The 18,620-nt window shown below is 51.5% G+C and overlaps 1 protein-coding gene across 1 annotated transcript in view; it reads left to right on the plus strand.

Annotated features, from left to right (window-relative positions):
• The window catches only part of LOC123347263 (arf-GAP with SH3 domain, ANK repeat and PH domain-containing protein 2-like), a 105,977-nt gene that overhangs the window by 51,075 nt on the left and 36,282 nt on the right, over positions 1-18,620 (plus strand). Inside the window, exons 11-17 of the mRNA XM_044984667.1 lie at positions 1,143-1,212; positions 1,978-2,065; positions 2,920-2,968; positions 3,932-4,095; positions 6,649-6,782; positions 8,216-8,307; positions 13,818-14,004. Coding sequence (XP_044840602.1) covers positions 1,143-1,212; positions 1,978-2,065; positions 2,920-2,968; positions 3,932-4,095; positions 6,649-6,782; positions 8,216-8,307; positions 13,818-14,004 — 784 coding nt within the window. The remainder of the gene's footprint in view (positions 1-1,142; positions 1,213-1,977; positions 2,066-2,919; positions 2,969-3,931; positions 4,096-6,648; positions 6,783-8,215; positions 8,308-13,817; positions 14,005-18,620) is intronic.

Below are 18,620 nucleotides of genomic sequence, written 5' to 3' on the forward strand. Positions count from 1 at the left end.
CCCTTGACTTTGTGAGAGTGGAATTGTGACCTGGCTTCTGAGGCTGCAGTGCCACTCACTCCCATTTGGCGTACTGGGACTCCTGTCATGATGACAGCTGCTGAAAATCTGAATGGCACGGGACCTCAGAGGTTGCAGTGCCTGGAGTAGGCAGGCGAGTCCAGCCTGTCCCGTGGGACAGGAGTCACAGGAGCTGCCATGCGACCTTTTGAAACATTCTGGTGACCCAATGCTGGGTCCTGACCCACGGGTTGAGAAACCCTGCTCTACTCCATCCCTGACAGGTGTTTATCTAACCTGTTCTTAAAAACCTCCAGCTTGGAGACACTGATTACCTTCTCCAGACCTGAGGAAGAGCTCTGTGTAAGCTTGAAAGGTTATCCCTTCCACCAACAGAAGCTGGGCCAATAAAAGACGTTACCTTGCCCACCTTGTCTCACGCATAGATTATTACAGACACTTCCAAATCTGTCATGAGTTTGCAGTACGATATGGCAGCAAAGAGGCCAGGTAAACCCTGGAAATGATCAGGGGCCAAAGGGATTGATGTGCGAAGGAGACTGGAAGGGCGTAACATGTCCAGCTTGGCTGAGCAGTGCCTGCAGGTGGGGAGAGGACAAGGCAGTTTACAAACCCCTGTGGGGCGTAAATATCAAGGCAGGATTGGAATCTAGGACATGACAAGGGCTACAGCTAGAAGTGGAAGGGAGCACATAAACTGAGAGGCCTGGAGCGCATCCTAGCAGTGAGCTCTGCCAGGCTGGGACTGGCAGCAGTGGCAGCCCATTGCTTGGGGAAAATGCTGTATACATCGTCTCCAGTAAGAGGCTGTGCTGCCCGTCCATCACGCCTCTTGCGGCGTGCCACAGGCCACCTCGCTCAGCTCACAGCAGGCCAAAGGCTGCCCCCCCGCCCCCGTTCTTACTACACCCCCATGCCTGGACGAGCCAGGCAGTTTGTCAGGAGCAGAATCTGTGGCCTTAGCTGTGCCCTCCTCTCCTCTCTGCATTGCTGCCTGTGGTGGTGCTGCTCTGCACGCTCCTTTGATAGGCTGGTCCCTGGCTGAAGGGGTCTCCAGCCCCCTGGGCAGTAGGACTTTGAGCAACTCCTTTGAAATGAGAGAATTCCCGGTTCATTTTCAGGCTGAGGAAGGTCTGGCAGAAGAGGAAGTGCACGATCCAGAATGGCTACCTGACCATCTTTCACAGCACGGTAGGGCCAGTGCCTCCATCATGGCCCATGCTCAGAAGCGGTGGGCTGAAAAGACCTGTGGGATTCAGTCCCTTCCAGGGGGTTGTGCAGATGATTAGCATTGTTACCCACAGTGAGTCTAGTGGTTTTTCCTGAGCCTGACTAGAAACCTGGAGTGTGATCTTCTCCAGCCCCATGCTGCTGGCCTGACCCTGTGCCCACTGGAGTCTTTCCATTGAGGCTGGAGTCCCTGTGCCCTCAGTGGACCACAGGCAAAGGCACTAGGGTCTTGCCCAGCCTGAGAGCCTGCATGGAGAGTGCACCAAGCATCCGGGAGCAGGGGAAAGGGGGAGCATTGCTGTGATTTCTTTTATTGTTATTGATGACAGCACCAGCAAGAACAACATGCCTGGGTTACTGGGAAGGCCCACTGCGTTCTGTCTGGCCCCTGTCACTGGCCTAGCTGAGTGCTCACAGGCTTCAATGGATTTCCCCTCACAGCTCCCATGGGAGGCAGGGCAGGGCTGTTATCCCCGTGGACAGAGGGGAACTGAGGCTGGAGAGACTAAGTGACTTCCCCAGGCTCACATCGGCAGGCTCTTACAGAGCAGGGTCTTGAACCTGAGTCTGCCAAGTTCAGGTTTGTCCCTAACCGCTGGGAAGTTCTTCCTCCCTGTTCCCTGCCTCAATGGCCCTAATTGCTTGGGAGCATGGCAGGGACCTGCCCCCAGGGGTTGCTGTCCTAGCAATGCTGCAAGTACTAAGGATCCATCTTCCATCCACTAGCTAAACCGCCCACCAGCCAAGCTGAATTTGCTGACTTGCCAAGTGAAGCCGAACCCGGATGATAGGAAGTGCTTCGACCTCATTTCACGTGAGTCCCATTGTTTGTTTCGTAATGTCTGGGGAAGGCCCAATGGGCAGCCGCGTGCTGGATTTCTGACTCAGGGCCCCGAGAAGGCGACATGTCAGAGAACCAATGCAAGCAGGCAGCAAAGTGCAGGGCAGGGGCACTGATTGTGTGGTTCCAATGGGGAGCTATAGGCCAGGCCCAGGGCATGGGGATACAGAGCATGTTTGCGAGGCCGTTTGCAGTTCTCAGCTTTCAAGCTGCTTGCAAACACCGAGCTAGGCTGTTGTGATGAAAGGGAATCTCCATGGTGGGATTCGCTGGAGTACGTCCATGCTGGATGTCAGCCTGGGTGAGTGGCACTAGCAGGAGGAAAGCAGAGGTTCAGTAACAAGCACATTGTAATGCAGGCAGCTTAGCCAACCACAGGGGTTCCTAGGTATTGGTATTGCGACTCCGAGACAGGGTCCCATTCTGCTGGGTGCTGTAAGTGCAACTCAGTGAAACACAACACCCTGGTTGGCTTCCTGAAAGGACTTGGGGCTGAGGAAAGATTGACAGAGCAAAAGCGGTACAGCTCAGTGATGCAGCACCTTCACAGCTTCAGATGCTTGCGGCTTATGGCATGAGGTCCAGAGCTCTTGCACCTGGCCCCACTGGCACCACCTTCGGGTGGGGCAGGCAGGGTGCTAACCCATGCACATTGGCTGCAGAGGTTAAGCAAGTGAATGGCGTAGGAGAGGGCCCTCTGTGTGTGCTGGACTGTGCCACACACCCCTCACCTGGGGAGTGCAGACAGCTGGCTCTGGGGGGCGTTGGTGCCCTCTGGGTGCTGGTTTGTTTCAGGTCTAAACACAAAATGGTTCTGTGTATCTCAGATAACCGCACATACCACTTCCTGGCGGAGGACGAGCAGGAATGCACCGCGTAAGTACTGGGGCAGGAGCAGGGACTGCGCTGAGTTGGGAGCAGAATGGCTCCTTGGGGGGGGACAAGTACCAGCCCTGAGAGCTGCTGAATGGAAGCCACCTCGTTGGGCCATCTCACTCCTCTGCCGCGGGCTGGAGCCCTGTGTCCTCCTCGCCCCTGCAGGAGGGAGGGCAGCAGCATAGCCAGGCTGAGGCAGAGGCTGCTGATGCCTGATTTGCCCAAGGCCATGGCTGGAATTCAACGGCCCCTGGCTCCCAGGCCTGTGTGTGGAGCAGGAGAGCCAGCAGCCTCCATGTTGCCTGGCCCTAGCACCAGCCGGTGCAGTGGGACTTGCCTGCAAAGCTCTACTGCCTTGAGCCTCCTTCTCTTGCCCATCCCCAGCTGTGGACGTGGAGGCTGAAATGTGGCCTTCTCTGTTGGGCTGCCTCTGTCTGCCCTACAGGGAGACGCAGCGGAAAGAAGGCAACAGTGGCCTGTCTGAGTTCACTGGCCCTCACTGCCAAGTTCCTGCCAGTAATGAGGTGTGGGGAGGGGCCTGTTGTGAGCCCACCCTACTTCCTTCTCTGAGCCTGCACAGGCCTGCCAATGCTTTGGCCAGCCCCAGGCAAGTGTTGGTGCAAGGCAAAAGGTGCTGGGCAGGTCTGGAAGCACAGTGCCCACCCCCGCAGCCCTGAGATGCTGCTCTGCAGCCACACCGGGGCTCCTGCCAAGTGCCAGGGTGAGGCCCTGGGGTAGAGTCCCTCTTCAGAGCAACGTGCATGTGCAGAACTCGAGGTCTCCACTGCCCCATCACCCTCCCCATGTTAGCCTTGAGCATGCAGGGGCAACAGCACAGCATGGAAGCAATGGCTCATGCCTAGCCCTCGCCTCTGCTCCCCCATGCACCAGAGTACAGAGCCTGTACCCCCTTGCTGACATGGAACAGGAGCCCCTCTGACAGCAGCTTCCTCCTCCTTGCAGCTGGATTTCTGTTCTCAGCAACAGTAAGGAGGAGGCTCTGAACGTGGCATTCAGCAGGGTGCATGGCAGTCAAGAGAGCAGCATGGAGGGGCTGACCAGGGCCATCATCGAGGAAATCAAGTGCATGCCAGGGAACAGTGTGTGCTGCGACTGCTCAGCACCAGGTGAGCATAGTCATGGGGGATGGGACAGGGACAGGCACCCTAGAGCCACTGCACAGTCAGCACCCAGCACAGTGATGCAGTGACCATACTCCAGCCAAGCCAGCAGCCATCCCAAACGCAGCCGCTAGCCCCTCTGCAGCCCTGTACTCCACTCACAGGATGGGGCTGCTGGAGCCATGGGTGCTAGGGAGCATCTGGACACCTTACTCCCACCTCAGCCAGCACACCACTGCTCCCATCCCCCTCACCAGCACCGTTCAGGGGATTTCCACAACTCCCTGGGAAAATGCCCTGCACTCCTCCCTCCTGCAGAAGTACCCAGTTTAGCAGGAGCCTCACATATTCCCTGAATTACAGCCTTGAGGGAGGGGAACCATGGATCTGCCCTCAAGTTCTTGGACCCCCCCAGAATCAATGGAAGGATCCTGCTGTGAAACTGCTCGGTGAGAGGAGACTGTGTCCCCTCAGCCATCAACTTAGCTGAGCCCTTTGCACCTCACAAATCAGTGCCTCTAGTCCCCCTCCCTCCCGCCCTTTGGTTCCTCCCACTCAGTCACTCCTGCCCTCTGCTGCTGGAATCCTAGGTCCGGTTCTGGTGCCCACAGTCCAAGAAGGATGCTGATAAATTGGTGAGGGTTCAGAGATGAGCCACGCAAATGATTAAAGGATTAGAAACCTGCTTCATAGTGATAGACTCAAGGAGCTCATTCTATTTAGCTTAACAAAGAGAAGGTTAAGGTAAGGGGGGATGTGATTAGTCTAGAAGTACCTATGTGGGGAACAAATATTTGCCAGTGGGTTCCTCAGTCTAGCAGAGAAGGTCTAACACTCCAGTGGCTGGAAGTTGAAGCTAGACACAGTGGTGACTTCTCCATCCCTGGCAAGTTTTGAATGAAGACAGGGATTATTTGGAGTTCGCTGGCCTGTGTATGCAGGAGGACAGATTAGATGAGGCCTTGGAATCTGTGAGTATTAAAGGTGGGATGTCGGGCAAGAAACCCCAGGAACTGCCTTGTACTGGAGCACTGACAGCGCGATCACCTCTGCTCTGGCAGCAGCCTACAAACTCCATCAGCATTTGCCTCTTACCCAGGGGGAATGGAGGCACAGGGAGGGGAATGACTTGGTCAAGGTCATCCAGCCAGTTAGTGTTAGAGTCTGGCATAAAGTCAAGTCCTGTGCTCTAGTCACTAGCCCACACTGCTCACTGCCCCCCGGGCCTGGGAGCTCAGACATGTCCAGGCACTGGCGGCTGGCATGTCCGTGTGTGACTTACTAAGTCAGGTTCTTTCTTCGAGTTTTGTTGCTAGGGAGCTAGCTCCAGAGGGGGCAGGGCCCTTTACAGTCAGAGCAAATAGCAAGGCAGATCCCTGCCCAAAGCAACGTCCAGACCAAGCATTTGTGTGAGTTGCACCTAAGCTGGAGCACTAGCACTCGGACGTGGACCTGCGAGGACAAGACACCAACCTCTCGCTCCAGTGAGGGAGCTGGAGGAAGAAGCAGTGGCCTGGAAACTCCTTCTAGAGAGACCTTTAAAATCAGTGAATTTATGCTCCCCTTCCCAGACCCCCATGGGCAGCCCCATCACTGTCAGCAGCGATGGAGAGCGCATTTCCATGGGCCGTCAGGGAAAGAGCATCTTCACCAAATTGCTATAGCAGCGCAGCTGCACCAGTGCAGATGTGCCATTTTAAGTGTAGACCTGCTAAGAGTGCCACTGCGTGCAGCATGCACAACCCACAGCAACAGCATGGCAAGGCAGCCAGCAGACCTGTCAGCTCCCATCCACAAACTCCAGGGGGATGACAGCATCCAAGTGGGGGAAAGGGGCTCCCCACTCTCCTCCCACCCCCATCCAAAGCTGGGACATTTTCAAATTATTTTTATGTTTGCCATAAACAGCCCCCTTTGCCATCCCCCACTCAGTCGATCATGTAAAGTCAAGTGGCCAGTGGCTCCTTGGACCCCATGGCACTTCCCCTTCCTGTTCTCACATTTTTTTCTACAGCCCAGACTCTCTATTCTGTCCAGTTATGCCTCCCTGATTCTCTGCCTGGTCCCTGGCACAGACTAAAGCATCCTGGGGGCTGCTCTGATCTGCACCAGCTGGCTGTGCTCCCTGAGGGACCATCCACCAGCTTGAGACTGCCAGAGAGCATTGTGCTCTAGCCAGTCCCTCAGAGGCACCTGAGGCTGCATGGAGGAAAGCAGAGGAGCTATGACAGTTCTAGGCCCAGCAAGGACTCTCTCAGTAAAGCGCACCTGGTCTGGGAAGGGGAATCTGGCTCTCACTGTCCATGTACCTTCATTCCCAGTTTAGCTTCTCTTCCACTCTCCTTCCTTTCCTGTCTCTGTCCCAGTCCATCTCGCCTGCTCCTCCTCTCCCTTCTACATTTCCACCACCTACTCAGGTGCCCCACTGTAGGCATGGGGGGGGGGTGAGACTGAGTGGTTGACGAGGTGCCTTGCCCACCCCACCCTGTGCCTGTGACTGCCCAGCACCTCTGGCAGGATGGTGGTGCTAACCAGAGCAATGCACTGTCTCCCCAACAGACCCAGCCTGGCTCTCCATTAACCTGGGCATCCTGATCTGCATCGAGTGCTCTGGGATTCACCGGGAGATGGGCGTGCACCACTCCCGCATCCAGTCGCTGTCTCTGGACAAGCTTGCAACCTCCGAGCTCTTGGTAGGGAACTGCCCACGTGTGCTCCCTCAGAGCGCCCCCCCACTGCCTCCTGCACTCCTCAAGGCAACCCCCCCACTCTGCTGCTGACCACGTGTGCTCCCTCAGAGTGCCCCCCCCACTCTGCCGCTGCCTCCTGCGCTCCCTCAGGGCAACCCCCCCACTCTGCCACTACCCACGTGTGCTCCCTCAGAGTTCCCCCCCGCTGCCTCCTGCGCTATCTCAGGGCAACCCCTGCGCTCTGCTACTGCCCACACGTGCGCCCTCAGAGTGTCCCCCCGCTCTGCCACTGCCTCCTGCACTCCTTCAGGGCACTCCCCCGCCCTGTTGCTGCCCACGTGCGTGCTCCCTCAGGGTGTCCCCCCTCCACTGCTGCCCACGTGCGTGCTCCCTCAGGGCTCCCACCCGCTCTGCTGCCGCCGCTGCCCACATGCGCGCTCCCTCAGGGCGTCCCCATTCCACTGCCGCCCACGCGCACTCCCTCAGGGCACCCACCCGCTCCACTGCTGCCCATGTGCGCGCTCCCTCAGGGCATCCCCACTCCGCTGCTGCCCACGCGCACTCCCTCAGGGCACCCACCCGCTCCACTGCTGCCCATGTGCGCGCTCCCTCAGGGCATCCCCACTCCGCTGCTGCCCACGCGCACTCCCTCAGGGCACCCACCCGCTCCACTGCTGCCCATGTGCGCGCTCCCTCAGGGCATCCCCACTCCGCTGCTGCCCACACGTGCTTCCTCAGGGCGTCCCCCCGCTCCTCTGCTGCCAGGAGCTGCTCTAGGATTTCCGCCGCCCCAAGCAGGGCGGCACGCCGCGGGGGGCGCTCTGCCGGTTGCCGGTCCCGTGGCGCCGGTGGACCTCTTGCAGACGTGCCAAAGCCAAAGCCGCGGGACCAGCGGACCCTCCACAGGCATGCCTGCGGGAGGTCCACCGGAGCCGCCTGCCACCCTCCCGCGGGACGCCGCCCCAAGCGCGCGCTTGGCACGCTGGGGTCTGGAGCCGGCCCTGTCTGCTGCCCACATGCGCTCCCTCAGGGTACCCGTCCCTGCTCTGCTGCTGCCACCTGTGATCCCTCAGGGTGCCCCTCCCTGCTCTGCTGCTGCCACCTGTGCTCCCTCAGGGTGCCCCTCCCTGTTCTGCCACCACCTGCACTCCCTCAGGGCGTCACCCCGCTCCACTGCCACCCATGGGCGTGCCCTGAGGGCGTCCCCTTGCTCTGCTGTTGCCTGCACCTTGGATAGCGCATTGCACAGACAGGAGCTAGTTACAAAATGGGCCGGAGCCTCAAAGCAAGCTTACATTCCTGCCTGGCCCCTGCCCTTAGGCTCTACTGTCTAGCACCCTCCCCCCGGTACGCTGGCTGGCATGCCCTCCCAGCTCTCAGCATGGTGCTGCATATTGCTGTTGCGCCAACTTGTTTCGTGCTTGTTTGTTTTGCAGCTGGCTAAGAACATTGGCAATTCTGGCTTTAACGACATTCTGGAAGCCAACCTCCCCAGCCCTTTGCTGAAGCCCACAGCTGGCAGTGATATGTAAGTAGTTTCTCAGGAGCCTGGAGCCAAGACAAACATCTCCAGATAGGGCTTTGGGGTATTAGCTGAGGAACATTGGGTTGCTTAGCCTATCTCCTGCACCTATTTGGAATGCACTGTATATTCCCAATCGCCCTCCCAATTTTCTTGGAACACTGATGCCTGGGTTCCTCCGGGGTAGGAGGGTCAGAGTACACCCCCACCCACGCCCCACTCCTCAGCAATGCTCAGTCATGGAATGAGGGAGCCGGATGGCATTTCTTTCTGGAGGAGTCCTGTAGACGGGCTGGACTCACCCCTGCGGCGCCTCCTGCTGGTGACTCTGGGGAATTAGCTCTTTCCAGCGTTCGGAGTGCCCTCTGCAGGCCGGTGATCCCCCTGTCTTCTCCTGACCCCCATGTCCCTCCCAGGACCCCGGTGCCCCTTTAACCTTTAACTGGGTTGCCCCTTCCCAGGGGAACCCCCACCCTACTATCCCCACTTCGCCTCAGTAGTGGCTACTGCCCAGTCTCTATCTAGCCCCTGTTCGCTGGGGCAGACTGCAGTAGCCAGCACTCATCATCGGCAAAGGGGGTTTGGACCTGCTGCCTTGGCCTACCCCTAGGTTGCCCCCTGCAACCCCCAGTACCTTTTGCCCTATGCTAGGCCGCAGCCTGGGACTTTCTAGGCTGGAGCTTCCCCAGCTCCTCAGCCTTTCCCCAGCCCTGCTTCACCCTAGGTACCTTGTCTCAGTTCCCTGCAGCCAGGCCCATCTCCCTCTAGAAACAGAGAGAGAGAGTGTCTGGGCTTCTGGCTTACAGCCTTTATAAGGGCCAGCTGTGGCCTGATTGGGGTGTGGCCCAGCTGCAGCCACTTCCCCCAATCAGCCCAGCTTGAGAGCAGCAGCTCTCAAACCCTGCCAGGCCGCTTTTAAACCCCTTCAAACCACCCTGCTACAAGTCCCCAGACTGCTCTGGGCATTTCACAAGGACAGACACAGCAGAGAGGCAGTTCAAGCAGGGGGGATGTGACTTCAGGGCTGAGATTTCCAAAGCTGCCTGGAGCGTGGGCGCCCAGTTCCCTTTAATGTTACTGGTAGATTTCCCTGGGTGTCAATGAGAGCAGTTAGACCAATGCTGAGTGCATTGGAAAACACTCCTCAGCGTGGGAAGGTGCCATGGGCAGGGGCATACCCTTGGGTGCCAACTCTTCAGTAACGACCTTCATATCAGTTACATTTCAGATAAGACTGTGGGCCCAGCCCCCCATTGCCCCAGGGCACAGTAGTCGTGTGCCCCAGGGCATGATGTGCAGTGGATGCTACTGAGTTGAAATGGCAGAATTTTACAGCCACTGTGCACAGGTGTAAATGCCAGTGCCAGGTGTAGCCCAAAGGGGGATCAGGTCCAGCGTGAGTGAGGGCAGAAATCCAACAAAGGAAGTGGAAACACACAGTAGAAATAACAAGGCGAGATTCATTTTGGAAAAATACAAGACTGTACTTCTAGGGAGAAATAACACCAAATAAGCCCACAGCAGGTGGGAACAGGAACAGCTGCTGGAGAGTAGTCAGCAAATTCCACTGTGCTTCCAGCACACTGAGGTGCTCCAAGGGAATCTGGGCTGCCTGGATAAAGGTGTCTGTGACAGTATCCCCGAGGTGCAACCTAGGACTGTGGGACTGCTGTGCCCCCTTAACTGACTAATCTGGGTTGTCTCTCACAATGCCTTACTGGTGACAAGCAGCAAACCCCTCCAGGTGCTATCATCACTCAGTACAACTGCATGTGGTGCCCCACACCCAGCTAGATTGCATGAATGCCCCCAGAGCCACTCACGAATCACAGCGAGAAAGGTAGGATGACTATGAGTAGGCAATGTGATGTGGCCGTTAAAAAAGCTAATGCGGTCTTGGGTTGCATTAGGCGGGGTATTTCTAGTAGGGATAAGGAAGTGCTAGTCCCGTTATATAAGGCGTTGGTGAGACCTCATTTGGAGTATTGTGTGCAGTTTTGGTCTCCCATGTTTAAGAAGGATGAGTTAAAACTGGAACGGGTACAAAGAAGGGCCACTAGAATGATCCGAGGAATGGAAGGCCTGTCGTATGACAGGAGACTTGAGGAGCTCGGTTTGTTTTCCTTAACCAAAAGAAGGATAAGGGGAGATATGATTGCACTCTTTAAATATATCAGAGGGATAAATACCAGGGAAGGAGAGGAATTATTTCAGCTCAGTGCTAATGTAGACACGAGGACAAACGGATATAAATTGTCAGTCAGGAAATTTAGGCTTGAAATTAGACGAAGGGTTCTAACCATCAGGGGAGTGCAATACTGGAACAGCCTACCGAGGGAAACAGTAGGGGCGAAGGACCTCCATGACTTTAAGATCAAGCTAGATAAGTTTATGGAGGAGATGGTATAATAGGATAATGGGCTTAGTCAATAGGTCAATTAAGTGCCAAACTGGTACTTAATTGGGTCAAAATGGGTCAATGATATGATATTCTTAACCTCTTTCAGAGGGTATGGCTGGAGAGTCTTGCCCGCATGCTCGGGGTTCAGCTGACCGCCATATTTGGGGTCGGGAAGGAATTTTCCTCCAGGGCAGATTGGCAGTGTCCCTGGAGGTTTTTCGCCTTCCTCCGAAGCATGGGGCAGGGGTCGCTTGCTAAAAGAGTGGGTAGATCGGCTAATGTGGCCTGCATCTTGCAGGAGGTCAGACTAGATGATCATAATGGTCCCTTCTGATCTTGAATTCTATGATTCTATGATACCAGCCAGATTCCCTCAGCTCCCAGCCTAGTACCTCAGGAATATACCATCTTGCACTGCTGAAGACCCTTTCTTGAGCAATGCAAATTTATTAATTGGTTCACCACTTCATGAATGGAAAGTGGATATACACAGCAGCCTTTGTAAACCTGAGCACATTTACCAAACACTTCAGGCAAACTCACTGGTAAAGATAAACAGTTAAACAAATTTATTGACTACGAAAGATAGATTGTAAGTGATTAGAAGTGATGGGCAAAAAGTCAGAGTGGTTACCAAAGGAAAAGAAAATATAAACACTCAGTCTCAACCTTAACTCTTATCACACTAGACAGTATTTAGCTCAAGCAATGTTCTCACCCCCACTGAATCCTACAGTTCTCAATATACAGGTTTGTCCCGTAAACCTGGGCCAGACTCCTCTATTGAAGTCTTCTGAGCATCCTTGTTGCTTGCAGCATAGGTGAGGGGAGGAGAAAAGACCGAGCATGGGGCCACTGTGTTCTGTTTTATACCCTTAGTCCCATGTGCTTGGAGAACACAAGTCCAGGCATGTCTGGTGGGCATTGCTGAGTCATCAGGCAAGGTTGAGCAATTCCCCTGCTGTGCCTTTGTGCAAGTGAGTCATTGTATTGTAGCTCCCTTGCTGGACAATGTCTGTTTGACACCTGCCTGGGTGTTGGTCATCCCCCGGTTATTGTCTTTGAGGAGCTAGTATCTGGGCACTTCCTAAACCCACAGCATATTTAAGTGACAACCATGCAACACAGTTCTCATAACTTCATATGCATTAATGATACACACATTTAGATGGAACAGTGGGTTTCAGCAGATCATAACCTTTCCCATGATATCTTACATGGCCTGCTTTATATGCAATATCACAGCTATATACAAATGACAAATATGGGGGTTACAGGGTGCTCCCCTGGGGTGTAGAGTGTCATAGTGTCAATCACAGACCGGGGAGGCAACTGCACTGGCACCTCTCGAGATCCCCTAGACATTGAAGTCAAGGCTGGTGGTCTACTTCTAAGTTCTGCTCTAGCTCAACCACAAGTTCTGGGCTGAATCTGGGAATTCCTGGGTGGGTTCTCTGGCCTGTGTTTGCAGGAGGTCAGACTAGGTGATGCTAATGGGCCCTCTGGCCTTAACATCTATGAATCTCTAAACACTGCATCCAGCTCTGGGCATTGCCTTGTCAGAAAGATATAGACAAAGGCCTGAGAGCAATGGAACCAGCCATGAAGTGAGAGGCTCTGCTTTATAAGGAAAGAATAGAGAGCTCAATCTGCAGGATGTGGCTAAAGCAAGACTGTCTGGGGGGCACACACAACTAGGCGTGGGGTGGTCTAAGTGTGATCTGTGGGGCTAGAACCTGGGGAAATGGGTGGAGACTGAGAGAGAGAAAAGAGATGCTGCATCTCAGGAAGTGACCCCTGAGCTATATGAGGTGATGCAAGCGCCTCCCAGGGGACAGGGCAGGAATCCCATGATTTGGATATTTAAAACTAGATGGGACAAAATGCTAGAAAATAAGCCCTGGGGAACAATCCTGCCCTGGCCAGGATAGGCTGGAAGGGCCAGCAGGTGTCTCCATCGCTAGCTTCCAGCATTCTGTGACCTGCAATGCTTGCCACTGGTGAAAGCCCCTGAAGCCCTCCTATTCAGAGGGCAGCAGCAGGGGTTGATGTGCTCTTGTGCACCATGCTGGTGCTCTGCTCCCCCCTCAACTCCTGCCCTGCCCATCCTTCACCTCACAGCACCATGCCTTAGTGTAGCACATTGCAATCCATATGGAGAAATCTACGGAGTGCCCCTGAGGCAGGGCGGCATTGCTAACTTGACACATCAAAATCATGTGTCAAGCCCAGATATCATGAGATGATAACATTTGATAAGATCATAAGAGCGGCCATACTGGGTCGGACTAAAGGTCCATCAAGCCGAGTATCCTGGCTTCCGACAGTGGCCAATGCCAGGTGCCCCAGAGGGAATGAACAGAACAGGGAATCATCAAGTGATCCATCCCCTGTCGCCCATTCCCAGCTTCTGGCAAACAGAGGCTAGAGACACCATCCCTGCCCATCCTGGCTAATAGCCACTGATGGACCTATCCTCCATGAACTTATCTAGTTCTTTTTTTGAACACTGTTATTATCTTGGCCTTCACAACATCCTCTGGCAAAAAGTTCCACAGACTGACTCTGTGTTGTGTGAAGAAATACTTCCTTTTGTTTGTTTTAAACCTGCTCCCTGTTAATTTCATTGGGTTCTTGTGTTATAAGGAGTAAATAACACTTCCTTATTTACTTTCTCCATATCAATCATGATGATGTCCTTTGCCTTCTGATTTGTGGGCCTTTCGCTTACATGTGGGACATTGCTTCCAGTGGCCAGAAACTGACTTTTGAAGGATAGAAACCGCAATTCTCACATAATCACCTGACTGCAGCAGCTGCAGTTTAAGACAGCACCAAATATCTCAAGAGTTGGCAGTGCTTCTGGATCATGATCTGGGGAGCGGTGCAGGAGGGTGGGGGCCAGGCAAGAGGAAAGGAGGGACAGAGGTAAGAAGGAACCAGCAGCAGGAGAGGAGGGGAATCACCGCCTCTCTGATGGCTGCCCACCTTGTGGCAGCCTCGAGCCTATGCCTGCCTTGCCCAGAGTGGAGCAGGAGCGATCGGGAGCAGGAGCACAGGGCCTGTGCATTCCCCTGTGAATTCTAACTCTCTTCCCATGCTGGCACCACCCCAGGGCCCTTCGGAAAGATTTCATCATCTCCAAGTATGTCGAGAGGAAATACGCCAAGAGGAGCTCTAGGAGCCCAGCTGCCCAGCGCCAGGAGCTACAGGAAGCCATCAGGTGGAAGGATTTATTTGCATTGCTCCAGGCCTATGCCGAAAAGGTGGATTTAAGTGAGCTTGTTCTGGAGCCTGTGCAGGTGAGGATGCCCCTGTGCTGGGTGCCCCAAGAGACAGTGTAGATGGAAAGGAGCAGCCCAGGCAGGGACAGTGCAGACTGGGGCAGTGGGACCATGTCACTGACCGTCGGGGACAGGCATGGGGCACTGTGCTGAGGCACCAGGCCTGCGATAAGGGGCTGACACACAGGCATGGGGTAAGGGGCCCCACCCCTCTGGTAGGGGGCAGGGTCAAAAAGGGGTCTGGGTTCTCTGTCTCCAGTGGCTGCTGCTGCTACACTGCCCCAGTTTTTCTTACCTTAGGTCAGAGGTTTCAGCTCTTTCTTCTTGCTCCTGCTGCTTTTGGCACCTGTGTTGGCTTTTCACAGGCAGTGCCCCCATCTGGCCCTGTCGGGAATCACAGGCTCTTGGTAGATGTGCAGTTGCTTTGCCATCTGTTTTTCTTCCTTTCCTGCCTCCTGCAGCAGCTACGATTGGCTGTTCTTCCCCAGGAGGTGGAGAAGTGGGAAGCAGCCATTCAGAGGGGGATTTCCTCCAGGCCGGCTAAAATGTGTTAAGGCTGCAGCTTCTCCTGTCATCGTGAGACTGGCTCCAGCAGGGTCTAGAATCCTGTGACTGTGATAAATTTGGGAGAGTTGGCCACACTGGCTGTACTATTAGTGCATGAAAGCACTGTGCTTTGTTTCAGGTAAGATTGCACTGCAGATAGCATCGCTTGGCACGCCCGTCTCCTCCTGAGAGTCTGGCTCCAAAAATATGCAGAAGGGGTGGAAAGAGCAGAGGGCTGCTGGCTTTGAGGTGGTGAGAGCTCTGGAAAGCAGAGGCAGAGCTAGGGTTGGGGTTGATTCTCTGGGGTGTGTGGTTGTGCTAGTGGGGAGGCGACAGCTCTGGGCTGAGCAGATGGAAAGTTCCGTTGGATGGCTTCACTTTGCATTTCTGTCATCTTTAGATTTTCTGTAGAGCAATTTTAACTGATCCCCAGTATAGTGTTTTGAAGTATGATTTCCCTGGTCTCTGGAGACTTGGATAGGGCCTCCAACCCAGTGACGATGCCTTTCATGATGGGCAGGCCCTTTGTCAGAGCATCCAGCGGGCTCAGAGCTCGCTCTCAGCACTTTCATCAAGATCCTGGTATTCACCAAAAAGCTCTTCGAAAAGCTGTTCTACTGGCTCATACTCTACTCCTGAATCCACTCAGCAGTGTGGCGGGTGTCCTGCCAGGGTGGATAAAAAACTGGTTTACAAAAAAATCAGACTTTTTAAATTTAAAATTGAATTTTTTTATTTTTATTGTTTAAATTATAATATTTTTTCTTTTCCAATGAAATCTGAATTTAATACAAAATATGTTAAGGCCTAAACTTATCATAATCTCTTCTTAAAAATAAAAAAAAAATATGCTGATTCCATGAGCCACTGCTTTTCTATATCAAGAAAAAATCGGGGGATAAACATCGAATTTTGGAGGTCAAGCTTTATGAATATGGCACAGTAGGTCATGTGCTGTGGTAAGGGCCTGATCTTGTGGTGGACCTGGGGCTGTGCTACTGGGTTTAAGAGACAGACAAAGTCATCACAGGTGCTGAGACCCAGCCTGTGACTCCAGGAGACACCATCATATATCTCACCAAGATCATCCACTGAACCCACCTCAGGGGTCTCATACTCCTGTTTTATAGCCTCTCCCTCCCTGAGTTCTGTTGGGCTCAGTTCTCAGATTATGAAGATTTACAACTCCACCCACCATGGAAACTTACTAAGGGACAATATTCATCTGAGTGCAGCCTCTTGGGTTGATTTCAACACCTGGAAACTGGAGGGGAAAAAACTGCCATGGCTTCAGCTCATTTAAAAAAAACCTATCTGGGAATATTTTCAAGAAATTCCTTTACCTCTGGGTAAAAAGGGAACAGGAGTCAAATGTAAACAGTGCAACAAGGAAACGCAAGGCCTGGTTGTCAAAAGGAAACAACATTAAGAAAGGGCCACTCAGAAGGCAATGACTTTGAAGCTGATGTGGACTTGTCTGACCAATCTGAATCAGCTGGTTAGTAAACTTATTTTTGCATTCTTAGACTGCCTGCCATGGTTTACTATGCTAGTAAAGGCTTACTTAGATTATTGTCATACATTTATGTTTTGAGTGGATTAATTGCTTACGAATTTCAATATATTTGTGTTCAGAATATAATTGGTATGTTGTGGGAGTATTTATCAATTACATTTTTACTGTTACTGCTGGACTTCTGAAGTGATCTTTTATTGCTCAGTATAATCAAGCATCCTAGGTGAAATTTACCCATTTAAAAGTAAAGTTTTATTAGCCATTTATGAATTTTGGTATTACATTTTTTCCAAGCTGTTTGGTATGTTCTAGAGGTAAAGGTTCAAAAAAATTAGGTAATTCTTATGATTTATTAATTTTCCCTATGAAAATGGGTTTCAAATAAATTATATCATTTCAACTGTGGCACAAACAGCTTCAGTAAGAGGAATCTTTCATTTACAATCCCATTTAAAAAAACAACAGTGCACTGAGTAATAGTGAGTGAGTGACTTTTTGATCCTTTTGTTTCAGGGTCCAGCTTAGACAGGAGGGGTTATAAATGTCCATCATTTACAATGTCTACAACTTTAGAGTCATCGGCTGGTACCATCGGCAGTGCTACAACTATTCATGTGTCAGACAGTAAATTACCAGTATCAAAAAAACAAAAAAGACTTTCTTCATCCTCCAGTAAAAGCATGGGGGGGGAGGGATAGCTCAGTGGTTTGAGCATTGGCCTGCTAAACCCAGGGTTGTGAGTTCAATCCTTGAGGAGGCCACTTAGGGATCAGGGGCAAAAATTGGTCCTGCTAGTGAAGGCAGGGGGCTGGACTCAATGACCTTTCAAGGTCCCTTCCAGTTCTAGGAGATTGGTATATCTCCAATTATTACCTTTATTATGGCTCCATTTGTAATCAGGACCAGCACATTCCAGCAAAGCTCCATAGATGAAATGGTTGCTCAGTTCATTTATGCAATACATTTTTCCTTTTGTCTTGTTCAGAACAAACATTGCATTGACATGATTCAGTCATTACAACCAGGCTGTGCTCCTCCTGGCAGAGCAGACATTGCAGGAAGGATGCTGGTTACAGTATATGAGAAGGAAATGGAACAGTGTGCAAAAACATTGATGGGAAATTCGTTAATCTGAGTCTTGATGAGCAATGTACACAACGATCCAGTAATATGTGCTTGTGTGGCAACAGACAATAAGGTTGTGTCTCTCAAACAATTGATACATCAGGAAATGCATATACAGCAGAATACTTAAGAAGTAGCAATACAAGCTGTAACAAACTGAAGAAAAAGTCGTGTGTAGGTTTGTCACAAACGGTGCTGCAAATATAGCTGTGACTGTGGTCACTGGAGGGGCTATACTGACAATACTCAACCAGAGCAAACTGCAAAGAATAAGGTAGATGATCCCTCAAACCTGTGGTTTATTCTTATAATTAGATTCACCAAGCAAGCAACAAAACAGCTTCTGTAATACCTTACTGGCTACTAAGAAGCCAAAATACGGTTCCTTTTAAGCAATCCAGCTTTTGGGTCTCACCAGACAGCCAAGTCTATATAGTGAGGGATATTTAAGACCTTATTCACCATATAGAAAGTTCTACCAATCACAAAAGATCAGCCACATTACCCATCAGATCAATGAATATTTCAGATCTCACTCAAATACATATTTACAGCGAGTTTTTATTAGCTAATCTAATATTTATTACTTAAAAAGAAAATAGAGTTATTTTGGTTAAAAGATTATTATACATACATATATGAATAAAGTTCTTAGGACAGTTTCATAGAAGAGATGGTGAGGCTGCTGATTTGTAGAAATTAGGGCTGTCAAACGATTTAAAAAATTGTGATTAATTGCATAATTAAAAACATTAATTGTGCGATTAATCGCACTGTGAAACAATAATAGAATACCATTTATTTAAATATATTTGGATGTTTGAAAATGTAGAAAATATATTGATTTCAATTACAACACAGAATACAAAGTGTACAGTGCTCATTTTATATTTATTTTTATTACAAATATTTGTGCTGTAAAAAAACAAAAGAAATAGTAGTTTTCAATTCACCTCATACAAGTACTATAATGCAATCTCTTTATCATGAAACTGAACTTACAAATGTAGAATTATGTACAAAAAATAACTGCATTCAAAAATAAAACAATATAAAACTTTAGAGTCAACAAGTCCACTCAGTCCTACTTCATGTTCAGCCAGTCACTCAGACAAACAAGTTTGTTTACTTTTGCAGGCGATAATGCTGCTCGCTTCTTGTTTACGTCACCTGAAAGTGAGCAGCATTATCGCCTGAAAGTGAGAACAGATGTTCACATGGCACTGTTATAGCCTGCTATAATATGAAATAGGTGGCAGAATGTGGGTAAAATAGAGCAGGAGACATACTAGTCTCCCCCAAGGAGTTCAGTCAAAATTTCATTAACGCATAATTTTTTTAATGAGCATCATCAGCATGGAAGCATGTCCTCTGGAATGGTGGCTGAAGCATGAAGGGGCATACGAATGTTTAGCATATCTGTCACATAAATACTTTGCAATGCTGG

Source organism: Mauremys mutica, chromosome 13 (genome assembly GCF_020497125.1).
Source record: "Mauremys mutica isolate MM-2020 ecotype Southern chromosome 13, ASM2049712v1, whole genome shotgun sequence".
Taxonomy (NCBI): Eukaryota; Metazoa; Chordata; order Testudines; family Geoemydidae; genus Mauremys; species Mauremys mutica.